The sequence below is a fragment of the Zalophus californianus genome, chromosome 1 (assembly GCF_009762305.2).
Source record: "Zalophus californianus isolate mZalCal1 chromosome 1, mZalCal1.pri.v2, whole genome shotgun sequence".
In the NCBI taxonomy this organism is placed as follows: Eukaryota; Metazoa; Chordata; class Mammalia; order Carnivora; family Otariidae; genus Zalophus; species Zalophus californianus.
The window spans coordinates 51,613,283-51,630,998 of NC_045595.1; the positions used below are offsets into that span (position 1 = coordinate 51,613,283).

General features: G+C 40.4%; 1 protein-coding gene across 5 annotated transcripts in view; it reads left to right on the forward strand.

Moving 5' to 3' along the window:
- FANCD2 (FA complementation group D2) overlaps positions 1-17,716 on the forward strand; it is a 55,621-nt gene that overhangs the window by 27,790 nt on the left and 10,115 nt on the right. For all 5 annotated transcript variants that reach the window (XM_027584848.2, XM_027584850.2, XM_027584847.2 and 2 more), the window contains exons 21-36: positions 449-568; positions 1,205-1,278; positions 1,560-1,706; positions 2,435-2,535; positions 2,963-3,078; positions 4,126-4,234; positions 4,970-5,077; positions 5,341-5,453; positions 6,430-6,573; positions 8,939-9,055; positions 9,834-9,962; positions 10,335-10,453; positions 13,757-13,867; positions 15,018-15,148; positions 16,260-16,353; positions 17,438-17,560. In XM_027584848.2, the coding sequence (XP_027440649.2) occupies positions 449-568; positions 1,205-1,278; positions 1,560-1,706; positions 2,435-2,535; positions 2,963-3,078; positions 4,126-4,234; positions 4,970-5,077; positions 5,341-5,453; positions 6,430-6,573; positions 8,939-9,055; positions 9,834-9,962; positions 10,335-10,453; positions 13,757-13,867; positions 15,018-15,148; positions 16,260-16,353; positions 17,438-17,560 (1,856 nt within the window). The remainder of the gene's footprint in view (positions 1-448; positions 569-1,204; positions 1,279-1,559; positions 1,707-2,434; positions 2,536-2,962; positions 3,079-4,125; positions 4,235-4,969; positions 5,078-5,340; positions 5,454-6,429; positions 6,574-8,938; positions 9,056-9,833; positions 9,963-10,334; positions 10,454-13,756; positions 13,868-15,017; positions 15,149-16,259; positions 16,354-17,437; positions 17,561-17,716) is intronic.

Here is a 17,716-nt window from a genome sequence, read left to right on the forward strand (position 1 = left end):
TAGCATAGACATGACATAATCAAAGCTTTGCTTTAGAAAAATTAATCCAGGGGAGCCTGGGTGGCTCAGTTGATTAAGCATCTGATTCTTGATTTTGGCTCAAGTCATTATCTCAGGGTCGTGAGATCGAGCCCCACATTGGGCTTCGCGTGGGTATGGAGCCTATTTGAGATTCTTTCTCTCTTTCAAAATAAAATAAAATAAAATATAGCATTTGTGAAAGTATTTGTAAAAAACAAAATCCAGTTGGGTGTGTCTGGTGGATTGGAGAAGAGATATTAGAAAGAGATGGGCTTGTCAGGAAGCTCAAGTAAACCTCAGGTGAGTGGTAGTAAGAGCTTTGCCAGTGAAATTGGAAGGAAAAATTTAGTACTGAAGGGAGTGAACGGTATTTAGGAAATGTTGGCAGCCCAGTGGCTGAACCACTCTTTCTCTTTGGCTGCTCCAGGTGACCTCCTTGCTGCAGTTGGTTCATTCCTGCAGTGAGCAGTCTCCCCAGGCTTCTGCACTTTATTATGATGAATTTGCTAATCTTATCCAAGGAGGAAAGCTGGCTCCAAAAGCCCTGGTAGGTCCCAGTATCTTTTCTTAAAGCAGCAAAGCATGAGAACTGCTTTTTACTCCTATTCTTTAAGCCCTTCTGTCTGTTGCAGTGTAAAAATAGATCATCCTGTGAACTCTCCCATATTCTAGCTGGGAAGGCTGTTCTGACTTGCCCTACTCCAGGCCTCACCTCTGAGGCCTCCTTCATATAATAACAATAATAATAGTAATGATGAGGATGATGATAATATTGTTGATAGCCACTGTGTGTGTATTCTGTGCCAGGCACTGTGTTAAGCATTTTTCATGTATTATGTGTTTTCTACTTCATAATAATGGGGTACATAATATTGTTATTCTCTTCTTAGAAATGAGGAAGCTGGGGGACGCCTGGGTGGCTCAGTCGGTTAAGCGGCTGCCTTCAGCTCAGGTCATGATCCTGCTCAGTGGGGAGTCTGCTTCTCCCTCTCCCTCTGCCCCTCCCCCTGCTCGTGCTCGCTCTCTCACTCTGTTGCTCTCTCTCAAGTAAATAAATCAAATCTTAAAAAAAAAAGAAATGAGGAAACTAAGGCTTAGAAAGGGTAATAGTTTGTCTAGGGCTCTACAGCAAGTACACCCTTACCTATACAGCCTTGTTTGTTTGTTTGCTTGCTTCCCAAAGGAATGGGTTGGGCAGACCATCTTCAATGATTTCCAGGATGCCTTTGTGGTGGATTTCTCTGTTTTTGCAGAAGGGTAAGTACTGTATACCCACTAACTTGATTGTACTGGTGAAGAAATTATGTCAGTAGTTGGTGCAGACATCAGAATGCTCTTGACCTCAGCTAAGTCTGGCCCAATCCAACAGCTTCTTTCCTCCCAACACCCAACACCCCAGTTCCAGAATTCCTATAAGCTTCTACTTATTCTTTCTCTTTCTCATTTCTTCTCATAAGAGGGAAGATTGGTTTGTTCTAGTGGTTTCCCGCGTAGATGTGTATACCCTTGGGGCATCAAATTCTGGGTTCTCTCCACAGTGACTATCCATTTCCTGTGAAAGCTCTCTACGGACTAGAAGAATATAGTAGTCACGATGGGATTGTCATCAACCTCCTGCCACTGTTGTTCTCTCAGGACTTTGCAAAAGATGGGGGTAGAATGACTTCAAAGGAATCAGACCAAAAGTCAGTGTACTTTTCTCTTTTCTAAAACTTTTTTTTGCTGTTTTGAGTGTTCATGGGGTATTCCACACTTCTTGCAGTTTGTTGAGAACTTGATGGAAAAGGGTTTCTGGGGCACCTGGATGCCTTAGTTGGTTAAGCATCTGCCTTTGACTCAGGTCATGATCCCAGAGTCCTGGGATCGAGCCCCCCCATCTGGCTCCCTGCTTGATGGGGAGCCTGCATCTCCCTCTCCCTCTGTCCCTCCCCCAGCTCATTCTCTCTCTCAAGTAAATAAATAAAATCTTTTCAAAGGGAAGGGTGGTTTTCTCCTAAGACAGGTGGTATTTGGAGGGGTTAGCTAGAATGGGTCAGATTCCTTGTTTTTTCTTGGACCCTGTGGTTGGGGTTTGCATTGCCTAAGGACATCCAATAACTATTCTGTGAGGCTGTTTTCATTTCTGTTCCTTTCTCCCTCCCATGAACATACTTGTCTGCCTCTGCCACTTTCCTTCCCTCCTTCCATCTTAATTCTGCTTCTCCTAACTCATGGATATTCACTCTACACAGCTTCTGCCTTCCTCCAGGTTAGTTCATTGTATTTGCTGAGCATCCATTAAGTTCCTTGTCATGTATTTTTAAAAGTAGACATTTATTTGGGTGAAACTCCTTAATTGTAAGTTTGGGTTCCCTATAAACATGGACTAATGTGCCTATAAAGTATTGTTTAGAAATGGATTTTTCCTTTCCAGATCGGTGTCTCCGTTGTGCCTGGCTCCCTATTTCCGGTTACTGAGACTTTGTGTGGAGAAACAACATAATGGAAACTTGGAGGAGATTGATGGTTTATTAGGTATAGGATGAAGTTATCAGATCCTTTCTTCTTTGTAACCGTTCTTTGATAATGTTAGGGAAGGAAAAAAACCAGTATGTTGTGTGTGTGGGAAGGAATTTTCTAACTTCACAGAGTAGAATAGCAGTAGTAATGGAATTCCAAAGACAAAATAATAACATACAGATTTCTATCCTGTTGACAAGTCAGTCATCGTCATAGTTCCTTGTTGCTTTCTGGTCCTCACATCTGGTTTTGCAAAGACTTCTTAATTATATATAATGATTACTACATGATGTGGTAATTTTGAGATTATCAAAGTTTGACCTTCAAATACAAGTTAAAGGGGAAAGTAAGTAGAAGGAGAGGTAGGTAGCTCTAGGGGTAGCATCCAGGTTCTGTTGACTTGAAGTAAAGGGAGTTAGAAATGTTTGTTCTTCTCTTTCAGATTGTCCTATATTCCTCACTGATTTGGATCCTGGAGAGAGGCTGGAGTCTATGTCTGTTAAAGAGCATTCGTTCATGTGTTCACTCATATTTCTTACTCTTAACTGGTTCCGAGAGGTAAGCAGAATTACTAGGACATTTCACCTGTTGTATGTAGTTCTTGTTGAAAGGAAACTATTTCCTGGTACTCATGGGACTCTCTAAAAATTCTCCACTAAGCACTAACTGCTGTGAGCTTCTCCAGCTGTTATGTCCCACTTCTTCCCAATTATATGACCTTTTGATGTAGCCAAATCAAAATACTTAGACTTCACTTAATGTTGTTCATGTTTTACTACTTCAAGCCTTTTGTTGTATTCTTTTGCCTGGAATAAACTCACCTTCTCCACTGTGAAGATACAGTTCAACCTTGCATAGGTATTCACTTAATGTTTCAATTCAGTGAGATCAAGTGAGTGATGGTTTTCCCCTTCCTTTGGAATGTATTGTGCTTAATGAAATGCACAATAATGATATATGATGAAAATGACAGTAACATCTTACATTTATATTTCCCTTCCTTTCTCATGCATATTATTTCTGAGAATGTTCGCTTAAATTATCTCTTCTTATTTTCACAATTATATTCTGATGTAGGCAGGACAGGTATTATCCTTGTTTTATACCATGCAGTGGGAGAAACAGCACAAAATGAGTAAAAATAATCAAGCACTTACATTGTGCAAAATGCTGGGCTTATTTCTTTATTTACAGTATTTAATCCATATAACAACTGCATTCTCATTTTATAGTTGTCTCATTTTATAGTTGAAGAAGTAGAAACTCAGAAAGGCTAATAATGACTTGGGTCATTATTAGGGTCACACAGTTAGTAAGTAGCAGAATAGGACTTGTTTCATCAAAATGTGTGCTCTCTAGTCACTGTGCTATTCTACTTCTTACTTAACTAGAAATCAGTAGAACTAGGATTAAAAGTCAGATCTCCTATATTGAACCAGGGCTTTTTTTCTTCCTCTATAGCACCTTGCTGAGAACACCTTTACATTACAGACTAAACTCACAGATCCTGCCACTGAATGGCATTTTTAACTCTGGATGAATAATGTAAACAAGGTTAAAATTGAAACCATTTGAAGTCTGAGAATATAATTTGTACTTTTCCAGGTTGTAAATGCCTTCTGCCAGCAAACGTCACCTGAGATAAAGGGGAAGGTGCTCACCCGGTTAAAGCATGTTGTGGAGCTTCAGAGGATCCTGGAAAAGTACTTGGCAGGTAAGGAGTGTCTTATTATGGTACCTTTGCCAGGATGGCAGGGAGGAGATAAAGAACTTTACTTTTAAGCCAAGCTCACTGATAGCCATCCCCTACTCATCTGGGACAAGAAAATGTTTGCTCAACAAGAACAAAAAACAAAAAACCATCCATTTTCCTCCCATTGTTACCTTCAAGAAATCTTGCTGCTTAAAAAAATAAAAAATGGAAAGCTTTGGTTGGGCTTTTGTAAAGTAACTTTTCTTCTTCAGAAGTCAAACTTTCAGTGTCCTTTGCTTTCCTGAACATAGTTATGAACCAGGAGTAAAGCTGACAGGTCTCTTAATACTTTCCGACTATTAAATAAACTTGTTTTAAAGTGCTAGGTAGGTTCTCTGGGGAAAACGTAGAGCCTCCCTCAGGCCCTCATCTAAGTAATTGTGTATAAAACAAACTTCTGTGTGACCAAATATTAATATCTTTAGATTTGAAATAAGGGTTAGTTTATTTTTAGAATCATTATTTAGAATGATTTTATCTTAATTGGTCATAATCATTTAATATGATATTCCTGTAAGTCATCTCTGATCATTTTGCTATGCGAAAACAGTTCATGTCAGATAACTTGAGTGTATCTTACAGTCATTCAGCCATACTTGGTAGTTCTGAAAATTAATTTTTAGCCAATCAGGTGATGCATTCTAACAGTGATATGTGGTTTGTATATATTGAGCTTCTGTCTCCTCTCTTTTCCAGTCACCCCAGACTATGTTCCTCCCCTTGCAAACTTTGACTTGGAAACTTTAGATGTAACTCCTACTACTGCTGCTATTTCAGCAAAAATCAGAAAACGAGGAAAGATAGGTATGTTCTCTTCTTTTGTGTCTCCATAGGAGTGACACTGAAATAATATAAGAGGTCATATGCACCAAGGCATCAGTAACTGGAGAGATGATGTCATTGAATTCTTTCTTTGGCAAGGTTATAAAATGAACTATAATGTAGGGTTATAAAATTACCTCCTCTACCCCTCAGTAGTCTTCAGCAGGGTGTTTTCTGAAGGCAGTGATATTTAACAAACAAGATTATCGATTACTTGAATCACTTTTCTGTTTTTGAAACAAAAGGAGGAAGGAAACAGAAAGCAGATGGCAGCAAAACATCCTCTCCTGACACACTTTCAAAGGAGGATAGTTCAGAATGTGACCCTACACCATCTAATAGAAGCAAGCTGGAAAAGGTACTGGAATGATGGGTTTCCATGAAGGTTGTGTGACAGCCCAGTAAGATTAACAGGGGACCAGCATCATACTCTGCATTTTACAGAGAGAAAAATTAGAGAAAAGAGAGGCAAACGAACTCTCCTTGGCTTTGGGGCGATTCTCACAGTAGCAGAGTTAGGGTTAGACTCTAAGTCCTTATCACTAGCACACACTGTTTTTTCTAGTCATTTTCTTGAATGTGTCATTCCCTTTTTTATACCCCAGCAGTACTTTGAATTCTCTCTTGTAACATTAACAAATTTTGTTTTAGGACCTAGTTTTAGATGTACTGCTTTTAGCCTCTTTCCCCCTCTGATCCCAGATTATCAACTTCTCAATGAAGTGAGATAGCATGAAATGCTTAGGACAGTTTCTGATAATCAGTAAACAGTAGTTCCTTTTTCCTATAAGTCTACCAATCACAGAATAGGTTATATGTTTGTGAAATTGCCTAAATCACGTGGATTCCAATTATTTCTGTTTTTTCGCTACTATTTATTGTGTATTATGTATAGCTCCTGTAATCGCCTAAATACCCAAGATTGGTAGTAATATCTACATTTAATAGGTAAGGAAACTAAGACCCAGAAAGGGTAAGTGACTTGCCCAAGGTCACACAGTTAATAAGGCTTGAGCAAGGGTTTGAAGCCAGACCTGTCTGATGCCACAGCTCATTGTTTTCTCTACCATGCCATAACACCTTGGTTTGTCTAGTAGTTCATACTTAAGTGGAAACCAACCAAGGGTCTTGATATGTGACCCATATCTCAATTTTAAATTAGGTGCTTTTGTCTCAGGAATATTTAGGGACTTTGGTGAAAGGAAGGCGGTGATTTGCTAAAAAAAAGTAACTTCTGCATAAAATGAATGCATATTTGTACTTTGAGGTCTTTCTGAAAAATCAGGTTAATATTGTCCTTATTATTCTGTTGGTTGCTGCTGCTTTCTCCCCAGGAGTTCAAAGGGAAAGAAGAAAAGACATCAGTGTCACTACAGAATTACCATGCTTTTTTCCGAGAACTGGACATTGAGGTCTTCTCTGTTATGCGTTGTGGGCTTGTGACCAAGTTCATCTTAGACAGTGAAATGCACACTGAAGTAAGTCACAGAGCTGAGATCCTAGAATTGAATCTTGTTTCAGAAAATTTCTCAGCCCAGGGTGCCTGGATGGCGCAGTTGGTTAAGCATCTGACTCTTGGTTTCAGCTTGGGGTGCAATCTCAGAGTCATGAAGTCCAGCCCCGAGTCTGGCTCAGCACAGAGTCTGCTTGGGATTCGTTCTCCCTCTCTCTGCCCCTCCTACTCGTGCTTGCATGCTTTCTCTCTCTCTCTCTCGCTCTTGTTCTCAAATAAGTAAGTCTTTGAAAAAAAAAATTTCTCAGCTCTATTCTTATTGTTAAAAGAACACCATGGTGGAGCGCCTGGGTGGCTCAGTTGTTAAGCGTCTGCCTTCGGCTCAGGTCATGATCCCAGGGTCCTGGGATCGAGCCCCACATCAGGCTCCCTGCTCCGCGGGAAGCCTGCTTCTCCCTCTCCCACTCCCCCTGCTTGTGCTTCCTCTCTCACTGTGTCTCTCTCTGTCAAATAAATAAATAAAATCTTTAAAAAAAAAAAAAAAGAACACCATGGCATTGAGAGAAGGTGGACTCTGGCTTCCAGAACTTTTATATGTAGTGAAAGTAATGATAAATAATCATCCTCATCATCTTTTTTTTTTTTAAGGTAAACAACCCATTTATTTATTCATCTATTTATTATTAAAGTAAGCTCTAGGCCCAACATGGAGCTTGAACTCATGACCTTAAGATCAAGAGTCACATGCTTGGGACACCTGGTTGGCTCAGTCGGTTAAGCATCTGACTTCAGCTCAGGTCATGATCCCGGGGTCCTGGGATTGAGCCCTACCTCGGGGCTCCCTGCTCAGTGGAGCGTCTGCTTTTCCCTCTCCCAGTCATGCTCTGTCTCTCTCTTTCAAGTAAATAAATAAAATCTTTAAAAAAAAAAGTCACATGGTCTACTGACTGAGCCACCCAGGTGCCCCCATTATCATCTCGATGTTTATAAATAAGTTTTTTTACAATGTATTAGGCATTATGAAAGATCATGCTAATGATATGATCCTTATTTTAGTTTACTACTAATAAGCTATTTAGATTACTCTTGTAGAGCAGCACTGTTCTGGTTTATAGAGGTTAATGTTGTTTTTGCTGTTTCATGATGTTTGTTCAGGATCCATCAGGCGTTTATCCAGGCCTTTTTTATGTGTTACACTAATCTAGACATTGGCAGTACACTAGTGCATACAGCATGATGCTAGCCTTCAAATAGCTCATAATCTAATAAAGGAAGCAGACATAACTAGCAGTATGTGCTATATCGAAGGTCTGAACCAAGTACCAGTGAAACTTTGAGGAGAGAATGGTATTTATAATGAAGTTGGAAGTAGAGCACATTTTCACAGAAGAGGTAACTTTTGATGAGGGATTTCCCCAGAGTAGTTTCTTCAGGTTAAAAAAAAAAGAGAGTGGCGCCTGGATGGCTCAGTCATTAGAGCATGCAACTCTGGATCTCCTGGTCCTGAGTTCAAGCCCCACTTTGGGCCTAGAGCTTATTTTAAAATAAATAAGTAAAATAAAAAAGTAAAAATTTAAAAATTTAAAAATATCATGGAATTTACTCTAGATTTTTTATAAGAATGTAAGTTCCTTCACAGTAGAGATAGTATCGACCCTCCCACCCGACCCCAATCTTTCTACATCAGCTTAGAGAGTCTCCATAAATGTTTATTGTGTAAACAGTTTGAAATGAGATTGCATTTGGCTCATTCTGCTTCTGGTAGTGTTATACCTTTTTAGGGACCCAGCACGGAGTTAATAGTAGCAAAACATTAAGGGAAAGAAAATACGAAAGGATTATTTAATGAACAGAGAAAAGCAAAATTCACTTGAATTAGTCCTTTTTTATCCCAGGGTACTTAGGAAGTGCACCTCAAGTCCACAGCTGGAAGGATACACAGAGACATTTACTTCTAGAGAAAAAGTATGCTTGGGATGCCTGGCTGGCTCAGTCCATTAAGCGTTAAGCATCTGCCTTCGGCTCGGGTCGTGATCCCAGGGTCCTTGCTCAGTGGGAAGCCTGCTTCTCTCTCTGCCCCTCCCCCGCTTGTGCTCTTTCTCTCTCTCTGACAAATAAACAAAATCTTTAAAAAAAAATTATGTTTTCTAAAACTATACTCACTTGGATTCCTATTTTAATAATTTGAAATTCGTTTTACTTTGGGAGTGCTTGACTTTTTGATTTGTTGACAGAGCACAACAACCATTTATATGAGGTGGGGAAATTTCCCCCTTTTTTGGGAATGGTCAGATTCTTCACCCATTGGGAAGAGTAAACCTGAAATGTGCTCCTTCAAAAAGATAGCGAGGACATACTTGGAATTATCCTTTCTTTACTCCTTGTGACAGGCTACGGAAATTGTGCAACTTCAGCCCCCTGAGCTGCTTTTCTTGCTGGAAGATCTCTCCCAGAAACTGGAGAATATGCTGACACCCTCTGTTGCCAGGAGAATCCCCTGCCTCAAGGTTAGTATAGGCAGAAGCACAAGCCCTGCCCTTAATGAATTTGGAAACCAGGAGGTCTTAATGAATAAGTTATCACTTTCTTTGGCATTATGTTTGGGTCACTGGGTAGCATGAGGTCAGCCTCATTTCCAGAGCCCATTCACCTTGCTTTAGAAAGGAACTCTGAAACAGAGAAATAAAAAAAGCCACCCTAAACAGGATATATATTTCTAAATGCCCTGAGCATTCCTGAATCCTGTTCTTTATTTGGGTTTTGCTTTTAAAAGCCTTCCAAACTGAGCCTGTGCCCAAGCCTCAATGTAGTAGTAGTTGGCTATCTAGAGAAGGCCAGAACCTCATATGCTTATATAATGTACAAATGTGCATGTAGCATCTGGTGAAGCAGTGGAATGATGCTAACAACAGAACGTGAAAGTTATAGGTGTAAACATTTAAACATTAATATATCCAGTTGTTTGATTTTTTTTTTTTTGTACTCACTATTTGCTCGATGTTTTTATCAGCCTAAATGATTTCTATTTTTGTGTGCACTTTATCTCATTAGTAATTATGGGTCTATACTTGTCAATCAAACACTTTGTACTCTATAAAAACCAATCTCTTGGTAATTTGAAGACAGGGCAAGATCCCTCTGTCAGAATAGAGTTTTAGGCAAGCAGCCAATTTCTTCTGTCCACTCCTGCCTTGTGACCCAGGTCTGACTAAACTCCTTAGCAAACTCTGTTTCAGAGATGCTATCCAGCGGTTTCTTCCCCCAGTAACTCTGAATTTATTATAGAGTAAAGGAAACCGGAATATTGGATTCTCACATCTCCATCAGAGATCTGCCCAAGAAATTGCTCATAGTATTGTTCAGCTGCTGGCTCCAATGTGTAACCATCTGGAGAACATTCACAACTATTTTCAGGTCAGCAGCCTATCTTATCATTATAGAAATTTAGAAATTACTGGGATGCCTAGGTGGCTTAGTTGGTTGAGTGTCTGACTCTTGGTTTCAGCTCAGGTCATGACCTCATGGGTCCTGGGATTGGCCTGCATGGGGTTCTGCACTCGGTAGGGAATCTGCTTGAAGATTCTGTCCCTCTGCCCTCCCCCAACTCTCATGCGTACGTGTGCTCTCTCTCTCTCAAATAAATAAATAAATTTTTAAATAAATCTTTAAAAAAAAATTTAGAAATTACTAAGTGAATAAGAGATTTCATTTTTGGCTGAGAAATATTGAAGGAAAAGTGAGGGCCATTGCCGAAACAACTGTCCTAAAAGCATTTTTCCTTTTTAGTGCTTGGCTGCTGAGAACCACGGTGTAGTTGATGGTCCAAGAATGAAAGTTCAGGAGTACCACATAATGTCTTCATGCTATCAGAGGCTACTGCAGATTTTTCATGGGCTTTTTGCTTGGTGAGTAAGTGGCAGATGTGGTAGGTAGAAATAATCAAGTATGCACTTGCTTTTATTTGGCAGTCACCAAGGCACTGAGGTAAAGAAAAGAAGGAAAAGGCTCCAAAAGTCTTATGTAAGTATGGTACTTGTTCTTTTTGAAGTGTTCTTGTCTGCATCATTTTGTTTAATCTTGTACCCTCTATGTCTTATATGGCAATGATTTTAACTCGTTTGAAAATTAGGTGACTTGATATTGGCTAACCTGTAATAGATCGGGCCATCTGATTCTTAGCTGGGTTTCTGTGGCAGCCTTTCCATAATAACACTGGAGAGACTGTTACTTAAGAAATTGTTACTGGGGCACCTGGCTGGCTCAGTCGGTGGACCATGAGACTCTTGATCTCAGGGTTGTGAGTTGGAGCCCCACACTAGGTGTAGAGATTACTTAAAAATAAAATCTTTTAAAAATGTTAAGTGAACAACTTGTAGATAAATTTCAGATTATATGTTAAAGAGCTGAATACATTTTGAGCTGGGGTATTTAGAGATACTTTGTGGAAACAATGGGATTTCATAGGGCCCTGAAGGATAGATGGCATTTTGGGAGGTAGAGGAAGGGTCGGGAAGGCATGGCATGGGTGAGAGTAGAAATGAGGGAGATGTGTCCTTTAAATGCTTTTGTTCTTCAGGGCTGGGCTCTGGCTCCTCTCTTATACAGGTTTTCTGGGCAGTCTCACCCGAGCTTAAATTTGTGCTGAAATTTATGTTCTGAGTTATAGGCATTTATATCCAACTGCCTACTCAACACTTCCTTAGATGTGTCATTGACACCTCAGACACATCCCATCCAAACTGGGATGTATCATCCTCACCACAGCTCCTTCAGCTTTGCCGGGCTACGTAGATGGTACCACCAGTGTCTGAGCCAGAAACCAGCAGTTGTTCTTTGTCCCTTTCTCCCATCCAAGTACTAACCAGGCCCGACCCTGCTTAGCTTCTGAGATCAGACGAGATTGGGCGCGTTCAGGGTGGTATGGCCGTAGACTCTTTGTCCCTTTCTCTACTCGCTACCTTTTCTCTCTCCCACATCAGATCCCCAAATCCTGTTAATTTTATCTTTTAAATAACATCTAAATAGCCATCTGTTGCTCTCCTGCTGCACTGCTTTGAGACTCCCATCATCTCACCTGGACGAGATTAGTTTCACAGTTGGTCTCTGCCTCCAGTTGCCCTCCCTTAGTCCCTTCTTCACATAGTAGTCAGTGGTCTTCCCATTGCAAACCCAATCTTATCCTGTCCCAACTTTGGTTCTGGTTGTCCTTAGATTTCTCTTGAGTTCAGTCTTTCCCCTAGCTTCTAAGGCCTTCTATTATCTGGCTCCTGCTCTTCCACTCATCTTACATTATACCCTCCAGCTATCCTGAATCACTTTCAGTACCCTATATTGCTTTCACCTGGAAGACTTCACGCATACTCATTCTTCTACCTGGATCCCCACCCTCCTTGATCACCAGTCTTTTCTAACTCGTCTCTGACATCTGGATTTAAACTTTAGTTCCTCAGGGGCATCTTCTCTGACCTCTAGGGCAGGTAAGCCTCCTCCTTTCTGCCTCTCTAACTCCCAGTTTTCTCCAAATACTCTAGTATCCTCTTATGATAAGATTTATTATCATTTTATTGCAGTTACTTGTTCATCTATTTTCCTTGCTAGACCATGAGCTCCATGGGAGCTGAAATCAATCATTATTGTATCCCCAGTCCTTAAAAACAGTGCCTGACAAAAGATTTGATCAGATGCCTCATCAAGGAGATATATGGATGGCAAATAAATACATGCAAAGATGTTCAATAGTATTAGTTATTAAGGAATTCCAGGTTAAAATTACAGCATGGCTAAATGATAAAGACTTACCTTACCATATTGGTGAGAACATGGAACACCTGGAACTCTCACAAGCTGCTGATGGAAATGTAGAATTGTGCACCCACTTTTGGAACAGTTTAGCAGTTCCTTAAAAAAAAGTTAGACATACACCTGGATACAACACAGCCATTCTACTCCTAGGTATTTACTCAAGAGAAATGAAAGCATATGTCTATACAAAATCTTGTGCACGAATGTTTATAGCAGCTTTATTTGTAATAGCCCCAAACTAGAAACAAATGTCCATCAACTAGTAAATGGATAAACAAATTTTCATATGGTGGAATACTACACACAACAACATGGATGAAGAAAAAAATTATACTGAATAGAAAGGACCATAAGAGTATGTGGCATTTGGTTCCATTTATATAGAACCCTAGGAAAAAGCATATAATCTCTTAGTGATGAAAACAGATCAGTGGTTGCCTATCATTGGGTAGGAGGATGGAGTGAAGGATGAATTTCAAAGGAATGTAAGGAAGCTCCTGGGGGTAATGGATTTGTTCATTATTTTCATTGCAGTGATGGTTTCATGGGTTTATATATGTCACCTGATCACAACGTTTTAAATACATGCAGTTCATTGTATGTCAGTTTGTATCTCAAAGCTGTTCCCCTTCAAAACCTGACCTATTATAGACCCTCAGAATACATTTGTTGAAAGGCGGAAGGACTACCACTGGTGATGTAGAGATGTTTCTATAGGAGTAGAAAATCTAGGGGCTCAGATCGTGCTGGGCCTTGAAGGTCAGAAGAGTTTGAATGTTGTACAGAAAAGCAATTCTGGAGTTTTATGATCAGAGGCAAGGTTTAGTGAAATTAATTAGGAAAATTCTTTTGGCAGCAGTGTGCAGGACAGATTGGAAAGGGATGCAGAAAGACCAGTCAAAAGGTGTCTCAGTGATCTGCATATGTGATGATGATAAGGACCTGGCTTAGAGTGACGACCTGAGCTTGGGAAAGAGGGAACAGTAGGAAAGATAATCTGAAGATAGAATAGTCAAGACTTACAGAAGGAGTAAGTTTTTTATTGAGGACCTTCTATGGAATCGATACTGATTTAACAATTGATGAAGTTACTTCTGGTTTTTCTGTGGATGAAGGCTGAGACTTCTCTAAAATGTAGCAAATGAAGGAGAGCTTTTTTTCCCTGAAAATGAACCTAAGAGGATTATTAGGTCCGTTAGGTAAGACTGTTTCAGGTGCCCTTCACCTTGTAGTGTGAGACTCAGAGCTGTGACTGAATTGGGTACCTGGGTACTTCCAGTGCTCTAGTTCTGATTTTTCCTCCATTGACTTACTGATGTTATAGCCTGGAGGCCAGGATCCTCAAATGCTGTTTAGGCAATCTTCCTAAAACTAAGCTCAACCATCTTACCTTGAATTTCCCTTAGGAGTGGATTTTTTCAACTTGAAAATTACAATTTACTGTACTCAGCCCTTGAGGTCCTTACCAACCGACTGAAGCAAGGAGAGCCCGACCAGTCCTTGGAGGAATTGCTCAGGTAGGTGAGACCACATATTCCAGAGTGTTGTCCCAAAAACTAAAACAGGATTAGCAAGATTTCTTCGAAATCATTTGGGTGTCCTCTCAGTAGTTGTGAGGGAAACATGTTTTCAGCTACTTTTCCTCAGTCATATGAGCTTTTTCATCTGTATATTCAGATAAATCCTGAAACATTAGAAACCATTGAAAAAATCCTACTAAATCTTTGGTATCCTGCATCCTGTAAAGTTGGCCTTTTCGGGTAATGATGTCAAAAACACTAGTGACCTGTAGTCGACTCTTGATTTTCCAGAAATCTACTCTGTCTCTCAGTAGGGTCAGTTAATTAGGTAGCAGTAGTTACCACTGATTTCCTTCCAGTCTTAAAAGAAGAGGAGCCTAGGCTGAGGGCAAGGCAGTGGAAGAGGGAGGTGAAAAGGAGATCTAAGAGGCATGGCTCCCAGCTTCCTATCCCAGCTTCAACCAGAGTAATTTTGTCTTTCACCTCCTCTACATTGTCTCTGGATCCGCAATCAATGCTTATCATCCCCGCCTATAGGGCAAGACCTTACTTCATTTTAAATATAGTGCTTTTAAATTTGTTTGACCTCCTTCCCACAATCAGTCAGGAGAGTACACGCTAGTTTTATTTCAGCTACAGTTTTGGATTAATTTTGACGCCCCATCTCCCATTATTTCAGTGCATTGAAAGCTGACCATATATATATGGCACACTTATTAAAAGCTCTGCTTTCTCTGTCTTATAGTTTTCTTTCATTTGTCCCTGTAAACCTAGAATTGAAACTTTATTCTCATTGTGTTGCCTTAGGCTTTAAGAGCAAATAATTTGTCCAGGGTTGCTCATGTAAGTGTGGCGTAAACTCCTCTTTGGGTATCTTGGTGTACATGACCCCTTCCAGGCCAGCATTCCAGGCCCTGGGCTCTGTTCTGCCCTGGCTTTCTTCATACAAGGCTAAAGGTTCTCTATCAGGGTCTTGATAGAAGGTGGCCACAAAAGCACCTGAAAATGAGGAGGATTCTGATTAGACCAATAAATATGCAAATCAACTTGGACAATTCATGAATTTAGACATATCTGTAACACTTGTCATATCTTTTTTTTTTTACACTTGTCATATCTTTTTTTTTCTTTCTTGTCTCCTTTACAGCCAGAGCTTCAATTACTTGCAGAATTTCTCTCACAGCATTCCCAGTTTCCAGTGTGCTCTTTATCTCATCAGACTTTTGATGGTCATTTTGGAGAAATCTACAGCTCCTGCTCAGAAAAAAGAAAAAATTGGTGATGGGCCCAGATCCTCTTTTTTTTTCTTTATGAATAGGATTAATAACTAACTCAAACTTACAAACTTAGGGCATCCTAGGACCTCGTATATTTTACATGTGAAACCCCCCATAAGAGTGGATGTGCCCTCTTAACCATATCAAGAAGGACATTTTCCCAGAAGGAGCTATGACTGATTTCTGCTGATATTGCTTAGTCTGAGTTTGGTTAGTTCAGTTGGCTAGCTAATTTTCTGTTTGGCTTCTGTTTATTCATGTCCTTTTTTTTTTTTTTTCTTTTTTTTGTAAATTATCTGAGACATTTGACAAAAAGAGATACAAACTGCTAGGTTAATAAAATGGGAGAAAGGAGAAATAAGATTTGATTAAGTGTAAAGAAAGGCTGGGCCCCATTCCTGATCTTTTCCTTTTTCTTTTTTTTTTTTTTTTAAGATTTCATTTATTTGAGAGAGACACAGATATAGGGAGAGAGAGCATGAACTGGGAGGAAAGGGAGAAGCAGGCTTCCTGCTGAGCAGTGAGGCCAACACAGGGCGCGATCCCAGGACCCCAGGATCATGACCTGAGCCAAAGGCAGATGCTTAACCGACTGAGCCACCCAGGCGCCCCTCCTGATCTTTTTCTTTTATTTTTTTGTCATAGCTCTTTGAATGCAACTAATTATATATTCTAATTGGCAGCACACACAGGAAGCAAGAAGAAAATGCAAAACAAGTCTTTTATTATTTATTGATGATTAAAAGGGGAGAGTTTGGTGTGAATCTTTAAGGTGGGCATGGCTTATTGATCTGCCCAGGAGGAACAAGATTGGTTTTCCTACTGCCCAGCAGTGTGTGTCTATTCAGTTCATGTTTGTGTATGTGTCAGGGCAGGGTGAGATGGTGGGATGCATTGGGTCCTAGACAAACGGGTTTATTTCTGGTCGAAGGACCAGTAAAGCAGGAACCCACGGTAGCTTTTCTCAAATTGTCAGACTAGGAACTTCAGAGTAAATATTAAAAAAACAAAAAAACAATCCTTTTGATCATTAATCATCCCCCAAAAACCTGAAAAACAAGAGTATAGTCAATTTTCCATGCATGAGGGTCTTTGTCTTGCTTCTCCAACAGCTTCGTTGGCCAAACAGTTCCTCTGTCGGGTGTGGCCAAGTGGGGAGAAAGAGAAGAGTAGCATCCCTACTGAACAGCTCCAAACTTTGCTCAGGTGAGAGGCTTGGTTTCTTTCCATGAGCCAGATAGTCCATTTTGCCATTGTTGGGATCTCTTGCCAGGTGCCCAGGAACCCCAGGTGCCCCACTGGTTCTTTTTTTTTTTAAAGATTTTATTTATTTATTTGAGAGAGAGAGAATGAGAAACAGAGCACGAGAGGGAAGAGGGTCAGAGGGAGAAGCAGACTCCCTGCTGAGCAGGGAGCCCGATGCAGGACTCGATCCCGGGACTCCAGGATCATGACCTGAGCCGAAGGCAGTCGCTTAACCAACTGAGCCACCCAGGCGCCCCCCACTGGTTCTTTTTTATACTGTCAGCTAGTTCCTGACTAGCTGGAGGAAATGGAGGAGTCTGCTGTTGTATTTTGCCTTGTTAATGAGAGTTAGGTAATAGTTTGTTGCCTACTATATCCAAGACTCATCCATCACTTCCAAAGTGTCTAACTGTATTTCCAATCGAAACGTCATTTTCTTTATCTCCTGATAATTACCTGGAATCTTCATTTGATTAAAAATAAATGCTAGCAGGGGTGCCTGGGTGGCTCAGTAGGTTAAGTGTCTGCCTTAGGCTCAGGTCATGATCCCAGGGTCCTGGGATCAAGCCCCGCATCGGGCTCCCTGCTCTGCGGGAAGCCTGCTTCTCCCTCTCCCATTCCCCCTGGTTGTGTTCCCTCTCTTGCTGTGTATCTCTCTGTCAAATAAATGTATGAAATCTTTTTAAAAAAATTAATAAACACTAGTAGTTGTTTTACAGCTAAGTACCTGGCGGGGTGACTGGGTGCTCAGTTGGTTAAGCAACCAACTCTTATTTTCTGCTCAGGTCATGATCTCAGGGTCATGAGATTGAGCCCTGTGTCAGGCTCCACGCTCAGTGCAGAGTCTGCTTGGAATTCTCTTCTCCCTCTCCTTCTACCCCTCCTCCTGCTTGCATGGGTGCATCTACACACAGTCTCTCTAAATAAATAAAATCTTTAAATTTAATAAATAAATAAAGCTAAGTACCTGGTAATATGTCAAGAAAGAAGTCTTGATTTAGGAATTCTGTAATGTGTGTTTATATTCCTGTGGCTCTCAATGCAGCATTTACCTGGAGCATACAAGCAGTGTTCTGAAGGCCATAGAGGAGATTGCTGGGGTTGGTGTCCCAGAACTGATCAATTCTCCTAAAGATGCATCTTCTTCCACGTTCCCTACCCTGACCAGGTAAGGGAGTTCTCTTCCTCCAGTTTTTTTCCCTAATTAGAATCATACTGTCCAATGTATGTGGTTTCCAAATAACTACCTTACCCTTCATTTAATTTTTTTTTTTACTTTTTTGTTGTTTTTATTATGCACTACATTAATACACTGCATAACTTT